Source organism: Megascapheus bottae, chromosome 5, assembly GCF_031878675.1.
Source record: "Megascapheus bottae isolate mThoBot1 chromosome 5, mThoBot2.hap1, whole genome shotgun sequence".
In the NCBI taxonomy this organism is placed as follows: Eukaryota; Metazoa; Chordata; class Mammalia; order Rodentia; family Geomyidae; genus Megascapheus; species Megascapheus bottae.
Window position 1 is genome coordinate 80,029,555 of NC_143513.1, and position 19,774 is coordinate 80,049,328.

The window sequence follows — 19,774 nt, forward strand, 5'->3', positions numbered from 1 at the left end:
ACATTGAATAATCTAGCTGAAAAACAAAAACACATTTTAGCATTGAGAAAGAATCCTGATAACTGAAAAGTAAGAATGATTTTAGCTCGTAATTTAAAATTAGCTGTAAGAATTGTTGACATGAGCCAGGCACTGTGGCTCACACCTATAATCCTAGCTACTCAGGAAGGTAAGATCTGAGGATCAACATTCAAAGCCAGCCTGGGCACGAAAGAACCTGAGACACTTATCTTCAATTAACCACTAAAAAACAGGAAGTGACACTATGGCTCAAGAGGTAAGGTGGTAGCCTTGAGCTAAAGAGCTCAAGGACAATGCCCAGGCCCAGAGTACAAGCCCTATGACCCACAAAAAAAAGAAAGAAAAGAATTGTTGATATGCTGGGTCCTAATGGCTCACATCCATAATCCTAGCTAGTCTTAGGTCTAAATATTGCAGTTCAAAAGTAGGAAAGTCCATGAGACCCTTATCTCCAATCATCCACCAAAAAGCTGGAAGTAGAGCTGTGGCTCAAATGGTGCTCTTGAACAAAATAGCTCAGAGACAGCCCCCAGGCCCTTAGTTCAAGCCCCAGTATTGGCATATAGGAAAAACAAATTATTGACCTGGATATTAGCAGGAATATATTCATATAACTTCCTAAATCACCATATTCTTTGTCACAATTGTGGTGATATTATTGGATTTCTGTGATAAAGGAGGAATTTTTACACATGGAAGAACATTTCTTGGCATTTCAGAATATAATAGCTAATGTTCACAGATTTCAAGTACAAGAACCCAGGTTGATAGCAAGAGAACCAGACTCACTCACTGAATCAGAAGCTAGAGCTAATATTTATGGAGAGCCAGCCACATGCCAGGCAGTTTTCTAAAGGACTGAGTAACCACATATCCCTAACTGGTGATGGGGTTATATTCTGATAAACCCATGGGAAGTTTAAAATTTTTGCAAGGTGATTATGTATAGAATAGATTGAATGTTCTGAGTACTGCATCTGGGCTACGCAGCATAGTGGAGAATATGTATCGTGTTGCTCATGTCCACAATTGCAAGGTGACAGAGGATTACAGAGTAGGACCTGCGTCTGAGGCCTGTGGACTAGCATGAGAAATGTTTGTCTCACCAATATCACTTTGAAATGTGTGCCTCCTGAATGCAAGGGCTTTTGCACCATTGTAAAAATAAAAAATAACGTAAGTGAAGGACAATGCATATCCTTATATCTTCTTATTTCTTAGGAGAGGAAACTCAGGCATGACATAGCTAACTTGCCTAAAGCCCAGCTTTTAGGTGACTAAAATTGGGACTTGTATACTGTCTGACATCAGAGTCTATGTTCTTGCTTGCTCTGTGATTCTTCCTCTAGAAGCTAAGACTGTAAGTCAGACATCCAAAGTTCCAAATATTGTCTGGGTTTCATATGTGGCAAAAAATGTGTGGTCTTGAAAATAATCAATAGGACCCCAAATATGAGACAATGTCCCACTTTTTCCCAAGATAATTAAGCATACTTTTACTAACTTGCATGTGTAAGCTTGTAAGGCTATATAGATTGCTATCTTTAGAAGTTACTATGAGGTTTTTTTTGAAGCAATATATAATTATATTGTTTAACTAGGACCCAGGGTCACAGAGATTACATGGTTTCCCTCAGTTTTGGTAGCTGGATTAGGCATACAAATCTTTAAGTAAACATATTGGTCAGTATGCAAGTGATTACAAATGAATTAACTGAGTAGAATAGACTATAGAGAGCTCAAATAATGTATACATTTAGAATGATAAGGTCAAAGCCCAACAAAATAAGCATCAAGAAATGAGTACCTGCAAGGGGAGAATTGGGGCCAAGGAGAGAGAGAAAGAGATGGATTAGGAGTGGAAGTAGGGAAATATAGTCAAAATTTAATGTATGTTTCATAAAATTAAGAAATGGAGTCGGGTGCAGTGGCTCACACCTGTAATCCTAGCTACTCAGGAGGCTGAGGTCTAAAGATCAAGATTCAAAGCCAGCCCCAGTGCAAGGGCACAAAAGGACTCACACCCTTATCTCAATTTAGCCTCTAGAAAATGGGAAGTGGGGCTTGGCTCAAGGGTAGGATGGTAGCCTTGGCCTGAAGAGCTCAGGGACAATACCCAGGCTGAGTTCAAGCCCCATAACCCACCCCTAAAAAAAGAAAGGAAGAAAAAGAAATGGAAGCAAAGGCGTGAGGCAGAAAGGAATGAGAATGGAAGGGGAGGATTGATCAAGATACATTGTATTCATAATCTGCTTTGTTAAATTGCCCTTACTCTGTACAACTATTTAAGACAGTAAAAAAAATTAAAAGAATATATAAATAACTTAGAAATTTTCTTTGTTACTTTTACTTTTTATAAATATTTTGGTCTAATTTCTTCACATGCAACTCCTAACATCAATGTCTTTGTCATGTGTTTGCCAGTCAATAAACACATTTTCATAGACGTATACTCACCACTTGGTTATTTCTTTTAGACTGGGATTGTTTTTCTATATTGAATGCCATGTCATTGGGAATCCTCATACATAATATTCCTGGGAGAATATTGTTGGACAGATTTTTTTTCAGTTTTCTACTATGTTCAGTAACTCCACATTATGAAGATATGATCTGTGCCTTTCTTGTGTGGGAAAGTTTTTACTACTACAATATTTGTCATTATAAGTTTTAACCTCTAAAATGATTACTGAGTTTAATCTCATCTCTCTTGTTTGTCAACTCAAGCCAGTGACATTGACCTAGTCATTGAAATGCTCTCTCAACCAAGTCACCTACTGAGTGCAAGTCTCTGAAGTAAGTAGTGTTGCTTACAATTTAAGGAAGGTCACACTGAGGCACGGTGACATGATTTTCTCACAGTAGTAAGTCATAGACTGAACACACCCAGTCTGATTCAGGGCTAGGATACCATAGGACCTGCATGTCTGCTTTCACACTGCTCCTTATCACAGAGCCAGTATGAGGTTCCTAGTGGACTGTGTGCAGTAGTTAGTGTCTGACATGGGGCCAAACATCAATGAGGCCCTCAGGAAATGAGATGCAGCCTCTTTGTTTGGGTACCAGTAGCCAGCCACCTTTTAAGTCACTGTCCATCTCCCAGGATCCATTGCATGTGGAACTGTGTATCCTTTGTGACTCTCTCCCATCCCAACGTACCCATCAGCCCTAGCATATTGTGGATAAGGCCAGGACATCTCTAAAAGTGACAGGATGTTGTAGTACTCGTGTTTATGATGTGTTCTTTGCTAAACCTAACATATGCTTTTTAAAATGACTTGAAATAACAATATATTAGCTGTCCCCTACAGGAAATCTATTCATATTTATTATGAGCATGCATTTAGAATATCTATCTAGTCAACAACGATATTATGCATGAATTTACTACATTGTCTTCCAAAAGCTGTTAATTTCACTAAGGCTGCATTTCATATGAGTTAAAATTTGCACAGTGTTATTGTTTTTTCAGTGACCTTTAAAATACTACATATTATGATTTTACAAAACAAAGTAATTTCTATATTACTTCTTCCTATAGAGGGATGATCCAGGAACGTATAAAGACAAAACATGTTTGGGAACAATTTTGTATGGTCACATACAAAATTTTGTTCTATGCTTCATCCAAACATGGCAGGGACTCTTGCAGAGGAAGGGATGGATGTAGGCCGAGGGGACCTCAGATTCATCTCTGAGACCTTCTCTACTCTTTTTTAATAGTGAGGAGATCTATGATTTGAGGGTCTCCCTGTCTAGGCCAGCATCACTGCTCACAAACTAACAACCAGCTAGTGTGGCCAAGGTCGCAAATTCATTCATCATAAAATGTGAAGAATGAGCACAAGGTTGTCTTTGCTGAGTGTTCCACAAAGGGTAGAGCTGATTTAAAGGCAACCTCATGGGCTTAATTAAAATGTTCATAGGGAAAAAGGTCCTGAATTTGATAGTCAAACCTGCAATTTAACATTTTCTTTCAAAGCATGTTCTTAAAGGAAAACAATCAATGTCAAAAAAAAAAATACTGAAAAAGGTCAGGTGCCAGTAGCTTCCACCTGTAATCCTAGTGACTCAAGAGTTGAGACCGAGGATCGAGATTTGAAGCCAACTCAGGCAGCAAACCTATGAGACTCTTATCTCCAATAAATTACCCAGAAAAGTGGCAGAATGTGGTGTAAGTGGTACAGTGATAACCCTGAACACAAAGAGACCCAGGGAACACCCAGGCCTGAGTTCAACCCCCAGACTGGCAAAAGTAGGAAAGAGAGGGAGGGGAAGGAAAAGAGGAAAGGAGGAAGGGAGGGAGAGAGGGAGAAAGGGAGGGAGGAAAGAAGGGAGGGAGGGAGTGACAGAGAAAGAGACAGAAAGAAAGAAAGAAAGAAAGAAAGAAAGAAAGAAAGAAAGAAAGAAAGAAAGAAAGAAAGAAAGAAAGAAAGAAAAGAAGGAAGGAAGGAAGGAAGAAAGAAAGAAACAGAAAAAGAGAGAAAATGGAAAAGACATACAGCATGTGTGGTTGTGTTTTCCAATGCAACAAAAATGTAAAGAAACAAATGATACAAAGTTGGCAGATAAAAATACATAGTCTCTTGGTTTCTTTCCAGTTCTAATGACGCAAGGTAATATCTGGAAATTAAACTCCAGTGCAGATAGATGTAGTGACACATGCAAGTGTGTGCATGTGTGTGTATGTGCATATATGTGTGTATGTGTGTGCATGTATGTGTATGTGTGTTTATACGTATGCGTGTTTGAGCATGTGTGTATGTATGTGCATGTATGTGTGTGTATGTGTATGCATGTATAGTATAGCTCTGACTATAAATGCTTAAGACCTATATGTTGTTTCATGTTTTACTTTTATCTTTCTGTTCTTTTTTAATATTAAAAATTTAGTCTCTGGAAGCAGATATATTTCTAGTCCATACTACTTACCAAGTCTGAGATGATTACATTTTATTAGACACAATACCTTCTCCTACATATTGGTGGCAGTAATATTTGAAAATATATCTATGATGTATGAATAAGTCAAATGACAGTAAAACATTTCTCAGATTGGCTAGCACATAGAATAGTACCTCTACAAATACTCACATCTGGAAAGATCATAAAATTGGATTTTTCTCAGGAGAGAACCTACACATTATTACTTTTTAAAACATGTGAACAAAGAAAATGTGAAAGGAGAAATGTTTCCTTTTGAGTGATGTAGTTATCTTTGCTGAATTAAGCAGGAGCTTCATTATATTTGGAGGCCTATTTCTACTGTGGATTGCTGAAGTGTATCAATTGATGATTAACATTAAATATTCAAAATAATAGTTGGAATCGAAGTGAACAGAAATCACAGTTTATGCTCAGATGTGGCAGAGGTGACTGTCAACAAGACTCTGTTAATCTACAGTCCAATTTCTCTAGTAATTAAGTTTCTACAGAAAAGTAGACTACCCTTTTAATTTTAATCTGATTAGAATAATAGACCATTTGCCATGAACAATAACAGTAATTGATGTTCCCTGTGTAAATCAATTTTGTGATGAAGCAGAAATTTTCTCAGGCATTTTCTGTAAAGCTTTCTGCTCTACTACTTAGAACAGCTGAAAATACTTTATGTTAGGCCTTTCGTATGCATGACTCTTGAATATTGTATTTCAGAATTGAGAATTGAACATTTGTATTATTGATGTCCTTGAGATCCAGGTTGCAAAACTGTTATTTCAGAAACCCAAAACCAAAACCAAAGCATGTGATCCTGGAGTTAATCAACAATAAATCCAGCTTTGTAGATTAAAGGGAAACGCCATAGTGAAAATAACTTCTTTGATGCATCAATTGTGTAGGAAACCCCAAAGGGACCCCTGGAGAAGGAAATATTTCAGAATACACTATTTCTTATCTGACAGCTAACTGATTTTAATTTAAGAGTAAGATTTCATTTGCATAATAATTTTACAGTACAGAGAATTTTACATGCATTGTTCTTCTTGCATACTGGAAAGGCGAGAAAGGAAAGAATGAAATAATTATTTGACAATTTTTGCATAGATAGGAAAATTTTTAATAAATGAGATTAAATAACTTAGTGAAGCTATTCTTGTCACACAAAAGAATATGTGGACCAAAATCAAAGCACTTCAACACTGCTGTGAGGATCTGTCTTACAAGATATGCCATAAGTACCAACAGAAAATCCAAATATAGGTGTTATAGAACATACATTTAAGTTTACTTTAGTCCAGTAGGCGCAGGTGAGGACAGAAAAGGCAGAAAGCCATCAGAAAGGTTCTTCAGTACAGGGTTCTCTACATTGGACAAATGGATTCACTCTCTCTGGGAATTATGGTCCCTCACATCCCTGGCATCTCTAGGCAGATCAGCATCCCACATCGTGGTCATGTGCTTACTTGTAATGGCCAGAGAGAATTTGTCTCACCAGCAACTCAACAATGAAGGAACAACAGTTGTGAATATGTTTAAGGAGAGACTGATTTGCAGAAAGATCTGATGGCCTTAAACTAAACTTAACAAGAATAAAATTTGATGGACTGGACTTGTTTCTGAGCCTGAAAGTCAATCCCATTGCATCTGACCACTCTAGCACTGAAACCATGTTCAGAAATTTCAGCACTGTCCTTCTAAGCTGTTCTGGTATTCTAACATCAACCTGGCCATCCCTGACCCTCAAAAAAAAATACCAGCATCCTTCTGCATAGCCGTCAATTGGACTCGTTCACTTTGTCATACACTCAATATACCAGGAACTGTCTGCAATGTGAGGTGTTGGGAAGACAAAATTTCTGGCCTCAGAGGGCTTATCATCATGTGGTATAAGAGAGAAAGAAACCAGTCAACTGGGTTTCTATAAGAGTTTTTATGAGAAAAAAAACAAAAGATGTACAAGGAATGTGGTCAGAGGAGAGAGGAAAACACTATTTCACATGAGATGGTTAGGAATAACTTCTCTGATAAAATGACATTTACGGAGACCTGAATAAAGGAAAGAAAGCCACACAGACAATTCACAGAAGGTAGACCAGATGGCTTGCAGGATGCCTCTCACTCATCATGGTGCCTTTAGTCAGTGCTGTTAAAAAGTTGAGAAGCAACAGAAAGCTGTTGAAATGGAAATGCTGTGAATAGCAGAGAAACAGGGTTGGAAAGCAAGAGTTTGGGTGTTCACTCTGGTTAAAGTACTATGTACGCATGTGTGAAAGACTGATGCTACCTTTCTGAACAACTGACATATACCAACAGAAATGCTAAGACAGGTCCTGCTAGGTGTACAGAGATACTAAGGAGAGTGGTGAGGACAAGCTGAGAGGGTGAGAGAAGCTAAATAAGGGCAAAATAATTTACCTACATGTGTGAAATGGAATGTTGAAGCTTTCTTGGTTTGGACGAGGGAGAAGGGAGATTGTCCTTCATTAAACCAATGAAGAAAATAGGGTAGAATGCAGTCAAGAGAGAATGGAGTGGGGGTGGATAGGGGAGAAATGGGTGAGAATGTTGAAAGAGATGGCATTGATTGTGATGAATGGTATTCATAAGCTGCTTTGTTCAATGGCAGCTCATTTGTACAGCTCCTTAAAAATAATAAAATCAATCAATCAATCAATAAACAAAACGTGTTCAACATTGTACATTAAAACTTGAAAGTGCTAAAGAAATGTCCTAGGAGAAATTATTTGTATAAATAATTCCATAGTACACCAATAATTTGTTAATGCTTTTTCTGAAAAGAACCACTTAGTCAGAGTCTAGGATTTTGTGACCATTGGATCTCCAAGAAAACTATTTGACTTTTTGTACTATACCTGGTAGAATGTGTGCAGATAAATGAGCTTGGCTGTTTCCATAAAGCCTTCTATGGACATTTTTACAGTTCACTAAACAATGATTCTTTTTTGCTTCTTTTCCATCATTTAGAAGTGTAAAAACCATTTTCTTTTTAATATATTTTTTATTGTAATTAATAAAAGGGTTACATGATATTTGCCAGATAGAAGGTGCATTAATTCACTTACATTAATACCCTTTCACATGTATTGGTACCCATTACCCTCTCCCCACCCCCCCATTCCCCCCCACCCCCGTCTTGGTTTTCCCCCCTTCCTATCAAATTTCAAATAACCAAATACAAATAAATTCAATGTATCAGATAACAAAGTGAGATGCTGTAACAATATGAGATACCCAAGGAACAGCAAAGGAGATGAGAGATAACATAGTAGATTAAGGACAACAATCATTCGTTATATGGCTTTTATTTCAATATCCTGGAGGTCCTTTCAATTAGCTTCATACTATATGGCCTTATGTATCAAGATTTTGCTCTATTGCAGATCTCTCCTAGGAGAGCCCAAGGTTTCTACTGATTATGACAAATGAGGGAAACTACTGAGCCTAAGTTCCTTTGAGGCTGGCTTACTTCACTTAATAGGATTTTTTCTAAGTCTTGTAAAAACCATTTTCACTTCTCAGTTCATACAAAATGGAATGACTCAAAGCTGGATTTAGTTCAACAACTATGATTTTGTAGATACCTGGTGGGAGTATTTAGGAGTTTACGTTCTTCATCTGAGAGTCACTCATTTACTCTAGTTCTATTTTTAAGTGGTCTTATTTGCTAATGCTCTCTATTATGCGTGGAATTCATAGGTATCTTCGAGGTACTTCCATCTATGGGTTCTAGATTGGAACTCACATTTTAACTCTGGAGCAGACTGGAATAAAACCCATTTTGGCCTTTACCACAGCATGGGTTTAGCAAAGTCAAATCAAGGTCACTTTTTGCTCTCCTGAGTTTCTCTCTCTTTTAGTATTTTCTAAATTCTTTCCAGATATTTAGTTTTAATTACATCTCCTTCATTTGTATCTTAATTTTCTAATCATTCTTTATAAATTAAATACAAACTCACAAAACCTTTGAACTATTAACTCATGCTAGGAAACTGAAGTTTGATTGGGAAAAGAGAATACCATTGGTTTATTTTGTTGATTTTTATTGTTGAATGAAAACTTACATTGCTATAGTGATGTCTTCTTTATAAATGATCAGATAATTGTCATACTATATCCAATGATCATTAGTGTGTTAGTAAGCATATATGACTACACATATTCTCAAGTTTTTGGTAGTATTAAATTTCTATAAACTGAACTTTCCAGATGTGACTACTGAAAGTAACTAGACTCCCCAAATAATAGTAACAATAATAATAACAATGTTTTATAAATCAAGAGAGATATTACATTAACAACTATAAAAATATTTTCTTATATCAGAGTGGGATCTAGGAAATCTAACCACAAAATAAGTTGTTAAAATAGTTCATCATCACTTCCAAAATGACTTCATTCAAGGCATACTTTTTCCCAAATACCCCAATATCATTCTAACTCTGTTTTCTATCTGGTTGGCTATATTCAGTCCCATGGAAGACAGAGCCAGTTATGATATGAAAGAAACATAAGCTAATATAATTTATAAGAAGCACTGCATTGTCCTTGGTGAAAACATTTGGTTTTTACTTCTAAACCACAAACTCTGTTACTATTAAAATGTGTGCTCATTGTCAAGTGCTAGTAGTTACGCTTGCCTGTAATCCAAGCTTTTTGAGATAGAAGACAGGGGACTGAGGTGAAAGTCAGCCAGGGCTGAAAAGTCTAAGAGACTCTCTCTAGTTACCATCAAAAAGCTAGAAGCATGGCTCAAGTGATAGAGGATCAGCCAATCAGGCAAACAAGGTAGTGTGAGGATTGGGCTCAAGTGCTGATATCACACAAAAAAAGTATATTCCTATTGTCCAGTGAAAACTATTTGTCATTTTACCAGGAGTCCCTGGGTGACTGAAATCAATAATAATTAATATCTTGTGTAGTCCACTATAGCTGAGAGTACATTTGAAGTGTCTCACACAAGTAAAGGAGGTAATAATTTATTCTAATTCCTCCAGCTTATATTCATATATCCAAACATCCCTTTGCCTTTCGTGAATAGAATACATTCATGTCAACTGATACCATTATTTTAAGTTGCACCTTGCTGAAGCATTATAAGGAAAGAAGCTGACTTCCATTTTGTCCCCACCAGGGTCTGGATTGAACGATGGCCAGTGGCATGAGGTTCGTTTCCTGGCCAAAGAAAACTTTGCTGCTCTCACCATCGATGGTGATGAAGCATCAGCTGTCAGAACAAATAGTCCTCTGCAGGTGAAAACTGGAGAGAAGTACTTTTTTGGAGGTAAGAATGTCATTGTTGGTTAACTAAAACTCCTCTTAAAGAATAAGAAATGGGAGCCGGTGACTCATACCTGTAATCCTAGCTACTTAGGAGGCTGAGATGTGATGATCTGAAGATTGTGGATAAAAGCCAGTAAAGTCCCTGTGAGACTCCAATTAACCACTCAAAAACCAACAGTCGCACTGTGGCTCAAAGTAGTACAGTGTTAACCTTGAGCAAAGAGCTCCAGGACAGCACCCAGACCTCAAGAAAATTTCTGGGAAATTTGAGTATGATTAACTACTTAAATATAACTAACTCAGTAGATCGCAGGCTAAAACAAGCAATCAAAGTGTGATTCTGCTGAAAATTTGTTTCTTCATACTTAATGATATCAATATGATGTTCTGCCAGTCCAAGTCTTAAAACTCTAAGGTATGAGAGTTTTGAATTTAGTTGGACTCTATACTGATCTCATTCTTTTATAAAAATGAATTATCCCAGACTGCAATTGCTTAGAATAGCAAACATCTATTTCAGAATTTGTCTAAATGAGAAATTGAGGTGTGGCTCAGCTCTGTGACTGTAACTCTGGGTCTTTCGTGAGGTTGCATCAGTATGTTGGTTGTGGCTATGTTGTTGAAGACAGGAAATGATTAGAGGTGATACTTTTGACAAAGTTCACCTGCCTGGCCCTAGGCTGGGCATTCAAGTATTCTAGAAGGCCAAGATGTTAAAGATTTGGTGAGCAGGGTGGTACAGGAAATGAATGATTAGGAGATTGAGCCCTGTGAAGGGTGCTTAGGCCACTGTGGTGTGTCCTTAAAGAGGACTGTGAGACTCTGGCTTTCTCTCCTTTGTTTCCTGACCTCATGAGATGAGCAGTGTCTTCCCATCACAGGCTCCTTGTTACTGCTATCAAGAACCATCCCCATAGTCCCACACCCATCACTACAGAGGCCTCAAAGTTATTGCTCTGCCTGGATGTTGTCTGGAAATTCTGAAGTTTTGAGCCAAAGTCAACCTCTTCTCTTCTGTGGAGGTATCTCAGGCTTCTTTGTTACAGAGATAGAAATTGCCCCAGTCTATGGATATTTGGGGCCAGCTGATGGCTGGATTCCTCAATTCTCTTTTAGGTGATCTATTTCTGCAGCCTCTTTTTTTGGTAAGCACAATAAGAGAGGGAATGGAGAGAGAAGGAAACATAGAAGTGATTCATTAAATCTAGCCCACACCTCAAAGAATGTATTACACCCTAGTGTAATGCCAGGAGCCAGGGATGAATAGTCTTCATTGAATCATCTGCCTACCACAGGTGACCTTATATCAGAAGGGATGTTGTCACTAATATCGTGGTCATTAATTAATGACATGGATAGTAAAGAGGACTCCCTGTAAATTCTATTTGGGGTAAATGAGTGTGGTATCAACAACTTGGTCTAATTTCTTAGTGGAAAAATGCATCTTGCCAAAAATTTATTTTTATATTACAAATGCAACATGGAGATATGTAAGTGGTTTTATTCAGTACACCTTTCTATTCAATTATCATCTTATTGAAAATCATGCAATGTCTATCACAACCTTAGAAAAAACCTTTGGTTTAAACATTTTCAATGTATATGTACATGTATTTGCCTCTGAAAATACTCCTAGATCTACTTGTTTGTATAAATCTATATGTATATAATACAATGTGCATCTTGGTCCTTTCTTGTTATGAGAGTAAGCTTACATAAGCACAATTACTCTGTCTTGTTTCCTACTTTATACCCCAAGGTCCTAGGAAAGATTCCTGGAATGTAAGCGATGACTGATAAATATTCATGAGTGAATTATCCAGTTCTGTAATAGGAAAGATAAGCATTTTATTCCAAATTGACTAGAGGAAACAGAATCCCTGAGCACTTCACTGACTCTGGGAGCCACCGAGACTGTCTCCTCTCCATCTCTGACTCGTTCTATCACAGACATTTCTTAGAGAAAACACAGACACAAAAGTCCTGAGGTATGATCTTTGTTGGAGCCTAAGATGACATGATTCTCGGTAAATGTTTGATGAGTAGGTGGAAGTCAGGAAAGGTGTCCTCTGAGTGAATGGACCTGGGCAGATAAAAACAAGGAGAAAGGGGAAAAATTCTCAATAGTCAAACTCATTTATTCCAAAAGCATGTTCAACATGCCGGCGTTTTAGCTGGGAGTTCTCATTTTTTTCACCATGAATCGATCACAGTTGTCAGTTGGATGGCAGTTGACATTCTCTACTCATCTCTTGACCAAATATCGCTGGCCATGGGTGAGCTCACTGGAGCCCTAAGGCAGCTGCTGTCCTCTTGATCTAGACGGATGAACAAATAGCTGTTACCACACACTTGTAGCATGGAGTTGATTGACTCCAAGGGCTTAGGGTGTGCTCTGTATGATTGTTTTACAGATGTTAGTTTTCAAATATAGCAGTCAGGAGGCTATTGACTTCTGTTTAGGTCTTTGGCCTGCCTTTCGGATGTGTGTCAACAAATGATCATGATCGTTTTGGATGCGACCCTCATTTCTAAATCCTCAAAGTGCTTACCCATCACAAAGGAACACAGTGCACTTCAAATTCTGTCGTTAGGGTAGAACGTTAGGATACAAGATACAGAGAAAATTCTGAATTTCATATGATTTGTGTCATTAATGATCTGAACAACAGGACTACATGGGTCAGCTTTCGCTCCTTATCCAGATTTCGATTCTTTTTGAAAGATAGCATCAGTCTAGAAATTTTTTTTTTTTTGCCGGAAGATTGGCTGCCTTCCTACAGTTTTGCTGCATGTAAGGAGGAGGTTGTGGTATTAAACCAGAATTATCACACTCATCCCTAAAATGGCTACGCTAGCTATGTTTGCTCTTTATTCATCTAATCAACTCATTGAATGTCCAACTGGATTATCTTCCATGAAATGAATGGATTGGCAACTAATATAAGCATTATATAAGTGGTGGAAAGGAGCCCTCAATCGTGCTGTTAAGTATATTAAGCACCTATCTTTTAGAGACAACCCAATTTGGATTGAAGATGATCTGAGGACCCAGAGAGGTATGTTCTGCACTTGGTAAGGGGTTCTGAAGTTGGAATTACTTGCAGACCTTGTATCTGGAATTTGCTGATAAGAGAGGCCTCTTCTTTCCTGACAAGTGTTCTGAGGGTAGGTGTATCACACTATTCAGAGTCACCGCTCCAAGAGAACCCTTGATCCAAGATGCAGCAAGTCAGAGCATTGAGCTGAGATTTTGCCATGCTTAAAGTCAGTGTCGTGTTTCCTTGCTAAATTACATTCATTACTGAATGCCTGAACACACAGCTGGCTGAATCCTGAGATTTCCAAAACTGCTCCCTGTGTTCCTGATTAGAGTGTGAGCTGCCTTACAACTCCACACTGTCTGTCCTGAAAAACAAGTCATCTGCAGATGTTCTCGTGATCCCAGAAAGACCAGTGGAGCAGAAACAATCAACTTTGTCTGAAAACTAAGCTTTAGAATTGTGCATGCCTAGTTTGTACTAGTTTGCCTACACAATTGATTGATCCTTTTGGCATTTATCTTAGTTGACCTACTATTAAATGGCAACAAAAGGAAAAGGATGCTATTTAAAAATAGCTAAGACAGTATAATATGTTCTGATGAGCACTGCATAGCATGCCCTCCAAAACACAGAGTTTGATTCCAGCAGTTACTAACTGCTAAGTACATTTCCAGCTCAGCATCCAATTAGTTTTTTCAGGGAGGTTAATATTAATCTGTCCATTTATCCACACCTAGGACTTAATAAGCATCATCCCTGTGATTCTCCCTCCTCTCTCCCCATCCCAGATCATTCTCAGCAAGTTTTTAGGATCCATTTTTCCAGTCTGGCTTTTTAACTATTATGCATCTAAAGGCATCTTATTAACTTTTGCATTGCTCTGAAGTAGCTTTATTTTGTTAGTCTCTAAAAAAAAGGTGGAGGAAGAAAAAATAAAGGAAGAAAGAGAGAGAGAGAAAGAGAGAGAGAGAGAGAGAGAGAGAGAGAGAGAGAGAGAGAGAGAGAGAGAGAGAGAGAGAGAGACATTTGCTCCCTGAGCTCTGAAAGCCTTAAGAAGTCTTGTTCTTTTTTTGTACAGCCTATAATGTGTCTCAGGCTTCATCTGGATGGAAGTAAATTCCTGATTGTCCCTTTACAGCTGCAAGCTCATGACTTCCACCATGCCATGTTGCCTTTCCTGTTCTTCCCTGGGAATCCCAGAATGGGACTCAGTTATTTTTATCAACACTCTTGCTCAGATGGTTAGCACAAAAGACTCCTTCACTTGGTTATAGCTGAGGAATGTGGAGAACGGGAAAGAGATTAATCATTTCAGTTGCTTCTTCAGCCAAAGTGTTTGTAATTGCCTTTAAATATAGTCACTGTCTCTCAACTGCAAGTCCTTTAGCCAGAACTTCATTACTATTTTGAAAATTTGTCTTGAAGTAGTTGCACAAGGGAGGTGTTATTTAACAAAGCTGTGTATGAATATAGTGCATCTTGGTCCATGTCACCCTTCAAAGATATCATCCCCCTTCAACCTACCCCTTCCCTTATATTTCTTAATTTTGTGGTAGATAAAAAGATTTCTTGACTGCATTCTCCCCACCCACCCCCCTTCATTGTCTACCTCTTTTCATCCCCCCTCCTCCACCATTGCAAGTTCTCATTTCTTGATGCTTATTTTGTTGAACTTAGGCTTATTCTTTCTCAAAAGTTATACTAATCATTCAGACAATAATCAATTGCAGAATGATATGCATGTATTGACCAACTATGTAGTACCAGACCTTTAAATATAAAATTGAGGTTGTAAGAAGATAAGGGTTTTTAAGTTTCTCAAACTTAATTAGGCTGCAATTATAAACATCCTGAGGTTTTAATTCAAAGGAAAAATAAAGCCGTAGTGCAAAAGCTCCCAAGTTGATTTTATTGAAAGGGAACTTGGAGAGAAGAGGAAGATGTTTCTGAGGCAGGAGGAAGTGGTAAGAGAAATGAGAACACTGGAGGCTGATCTGCATGTGTCAGCAGGCAAAAGCGAGATTGGTAGAGCATGGCCCCTGTACAACAAATCAGGCAAATGCAAGATTGGTAGAGCATGGCCCCTGTACAACAAATCAGGCAAATGCAAGACTGGTAGAGCCATGACCCCCTGTACAACAAATCAGGCAAATGCAAGATTGGTAGAGCCATGACCCCCTGCACAACACCACAGAAACTTAAGCTGTACAGTTCTGAGAGATAGAAATCTCAGATCAAGTGTCTGTTGAGGGTATTCTTGGTCATTTTCAGGCAGCTGTGTTTTCCTTGTGTCCTCAGGCTGTACAGTGTAGCAGGAAGGAAAAAGAGAGAGGGAGAAGGAAAAAAAAGAATACAAGTACCCTCAAATCTGCTCATAAAGGATGCTAATTCTATTGTGAAGGCTCTACTCTTGAGACCCAATTATCACTCAAAAGTTCTACCTTTTTAATACCATCCCACTGAGGTTAAGCTTTCAAGATATGAAAAACACCAACATAGATTCTATAAAAACAGCCTCTCAGTTGTTACAGTTAGAGCATGAACTTAAGTATCCAAATGGATCAGCATGAAATAGACAGTAGTTCCTTTAAATCTATGCCAGTAGGTCTCTATCAAAGCTATTAGGCCCATTACTTCAGCTCTTGCAGACCTTACAAGGTTCCATTCCAGGCTTCCAAATGGATTCTCGGAAACCCTGAAATGACTAGTCCATCCCCACAAGATTTCTGGACTCTTACAGAGTTCACTGTGGACACGCTGCTCATGCTTCTGAAGGGCCAGCTTATCTAGAGTTGCACCCAAGGAAAACTACTGTTTGGAAATTGGCTTGCTAGCTCTTTCAGCTGCCTGCCAAAAGAAAAAATGCTAGAAATGTGGTTTTTTTTAATCAAATGATGTGATGTGTAAGGGGATATAACTTTTCAGTGATCTGAAAATGGAATCGTAAACTAACTTCTGGGAAGTTTGCATTCATTTTCTACAGCTGACACAATGTATCTAAACTAAGTGGCTTAAGACAATAGAAATCTATTTTTCAACGTTTAGGAAGACTATGTTCTATCTGAAAACTCTGAGGAAAATCATTTGACTCATGGAACTACTACTGGCAGTAGTGAAAAATCCTTGGCTGATGGGTCTGTTGCTTCTATCTTCAAGCGTCTATCCTGAGTCTTTGTGTCCAAATTTTCCTTTTCTGACAAGAACTGTCAGGGACCACTCTGAGCATCATCAACTCTTCTTTTTCCTTTGAATATTTCTACAAGAACCTCATTTCCTAGAGATGCCAATTTATCTTTCTGGAAGATGCAAACCTGCCTACAATATGGGAATATGCTATTTTTTTCTTCACTCCAATTAAAAAGCTACCGTATTTCTTAAAGGAGATTCAGATTTCTAACTTTTTTCTACCAATTTTCAAAGATGGATTTTTCAGGATTCAAACATGAAATAGAAATTTGAGGCTATGTGAGTAACTACAGAGCAGTGGCCTACAAGCAGAAAACAACCACAGCAAACTTCAAGGATGATGCAAATTGAAGTGTATACAAACATTATTGGCCAAAATTCTGAGTACAATTTTGTGACCTCTAAGGAAGAATTGGTATAGAATTGCAAGGAAATCAATACATTAATTTTTTTAAATTCCATACCCAGACACATCTGAGAACTCATAAATTCTAGAAACTTTGTGTGTAATACAAACACAGAAAATGTACTTGGCTAGGAAGCAAAGTTATGTATAAGACATGGATATTTGGAGTGAGAAGAGAAGAGCTCACAGCTGCCTTTGACTTAGCAAGCAGAGGGAGGAGACAGGTCTAAGGACATAGAAATACAATCTGTCTTCATTGCTTTGGCTGATAGGAAAATTTTCAGGAACAAAAGAGTTGCACATTTGAATCTGATTTTCCATAATGAGAAGCTACTTGAAGATAAGACTTCTAGGAATTAGGTAATCCCATGAATCCTATAAACTGCTCTGGTAGTCTCCCTAACTTCTTTTTAACATATAGCATCCTTTCCCAATAACCAAAGAGTAAACCAAGCCATCCTGGAGGCATACTACAGCACATTGGAATATTTTCTGCATACATGTACTGAACAATGGAACATGAGCTTCAAGTCATCAAACTATGACAACTTTCCCCAGAGGACTGTCCACATTAAATGGCAACAAGCCGAGCTAAAAAGAATATCTCTGGTCCCTCATGGATGTATGTGTGCATTTTTTCCTGGCAGTAAGACATTTCTTCACATGTCTCACTTAAATGCTAGACAGGTTTTTGTGCTGGGCATGAAAGGGTCTCATAAGAAATGCCTTCAAAAGAAAACAAATATGGTCACTACCTGGAGAACTGAAATCCTTAAACTCTGACTGTAATTAAATCAATGTTCAATTTTATTTTTTTTGCTAGTTGAAATAACAATCAATCATTTCTTTGTCTCTTCTTATAAGCTTCCTTTGCCAAGTCCTCATATTTTGCTTCCAGATATTCTTTGATGTTTCATCTCTCCATTGAACTTTTCTATTATAGGACTGAGATCCACTTTTACTCATTTATCTCCCAAAAGGGATCCTCATACAGCTCAGTTATTTTAGTGGTGGTGATATAGAAAGATCAAAAGTGAGATGAAATCCCTGTCTTCATAGAGCTCAATGGATTCTGATCTCATTGATCCTTTTCTTTGGTAAAGTTATCATTTGACATTATTCTTGTGATTATGTTATTAAGGTGCGTCTGTTCTTATTTCTGCATTGGTCAGCCTCTAATTTGGGATTTATATTTTTTGTTCTTGCTTTTAAGGTGTTCCAACTGATTGGATGAGACTCACTTATATTAACAAGGATAATCTCACACATCAAGTAGCAATCTAATCAGCTATCTGGTTTAAGGATAAAAGAATGCCATCAATTTCTTGAATAGTTTCCTAATTATAATCTCCAAGTCTTCCAAAGCTTATTGTCCTGTTTGATTTTAATTTCTATCATTTTGTTATTTGTAACTCCTGTTCTCTTTTCATATTTTCACTATGATAAAATCCCCATGTACATTCATTTCCATGTACAGCTCAGTGTGTGTTTACTAAGTATACATGACAACACAGCTGTGGCTACAGGCAGAAATGTTCCCCAGACTCACGTGGGACCTCATTTGTTCTTGTCCTGGGTAGTCATGATCTACTTCCTTCTGACTCTTTTCCTCCAGATACTCTCATTATTTGTGCAAGCTGGCATTCTGTTGCTTGTCTCCTTTTCCTCCTAGTTCTTCTTAGTGCATTCTGAGCTCTTAGGAACTTAACCAGCTCTCAGCTGCCTCTATCTACTTCAAGCTCCAGACACATCTGCAACTCAACACATGGGTCTTCTTGTTCTATTTCATGTTCCTTCCTCCCTCACCAATGCATTTATTTGCCTGCCAGCATCCCACTTCCTTCACTAGTTACTGTGGAGTCCCTCTAGGAATTACAGTACTTAGAGAGTACAGCTATTGGTATTTTGTATGTTTGCTGTATCATCAGTACTGAAAGTGTATGAAGAATAATAGGCTTTATATGCATGTATTCATGGAATAAATTCCCAGGCACCTTCTATAGATATATTTAATGATTACATGCAGAAGAGTGACACGATGTCTTTTCCCATTTGGCACTGTCAGATCCTGCCACCCAATCCCAACTCAATAAACAATTATTGTGGAGACAAATAAGAATCATTTTTATTCCTGTCTTAGAACATCATGCTATATCATTTTGTAGGATTCTACAAATAAAATCGATTCTCTCTATATATTTTTTTGCCTGTTGCCAGTCCTGGGACTTGAATTCAGATTCTGGGTACTGTCCTTGCATTTTTATGCTCAAGACTAGCACTTTACCACTTGAGCCACAGCTTCACTTCTGATTTTTGTTTTGTGTACCTTTTGGTAGTTAATTGAAAGTAAAATTTTCACAGATATTCCTGCCTGGGTTTGGTTTTGGGATTCTCAGATCACAGCTACCTGAGCAAGATTACTGGTGGAAAACATTGGCACCTAGAAAAGCCTTCATGCTAATAATGTACAACTAAAAGGTCAAGCCAAGAATCAAACCCCCAGTCCATTTCATAAATATTTTCTGGGAACCTAACCTTATTACTCATGCTGAAACAGTGACCAAATAGAAGACAAAATCATCTTTTTACAGTCAGTTCAGACAGCAAATAAACACTGGTGAAAATTTTGATTTTTAAAAACCATAAATAAATGGAAGTGAAGAATAGTGTTGTACATGTGCGGAAGGGGACAATGGGTCACTGAGCATTTTCATTTAAAATGAGATGTCTAGAGTCTTCCTTCAGTGGAAAGGTGTATTACAGCAGGAGAATATGCCATGAAAAGGTAGAGAAGAAAAATGCCAGTGAAAGAACCATAAGAGTGATATCCCATGCAGATGGTGTGTGCAGGGTGAAAGAGAAGGAAAGAAAGGTC

The 19,774-nt window shown here is 37.9% G+C and overlaps 1 protein-coding gene across 1 annotated transcript in view; it reads left to right on the forward strand.

Annotated features, from left to right (window-relative positions):
* Positions 1 to 19,774, forward strand: part of Cntnap2 (contactin associated protein 2) — a 1,438,942-nt gene that overhangs the window by 785,495 nt on the left and 633,673 nt on the right. Inside the window, exon 9 of the mRNA XM_090332259.1 lies at positions 10,115 to 10,264. Within this exon, the coding sequence (XP_090188385.1) occupies positions 10,115 to 10,264 (150 nt within the window). The remainder of the gene's footprint in view (positions 1 to 10,114; positions 10,265 to 19,774) is intronic.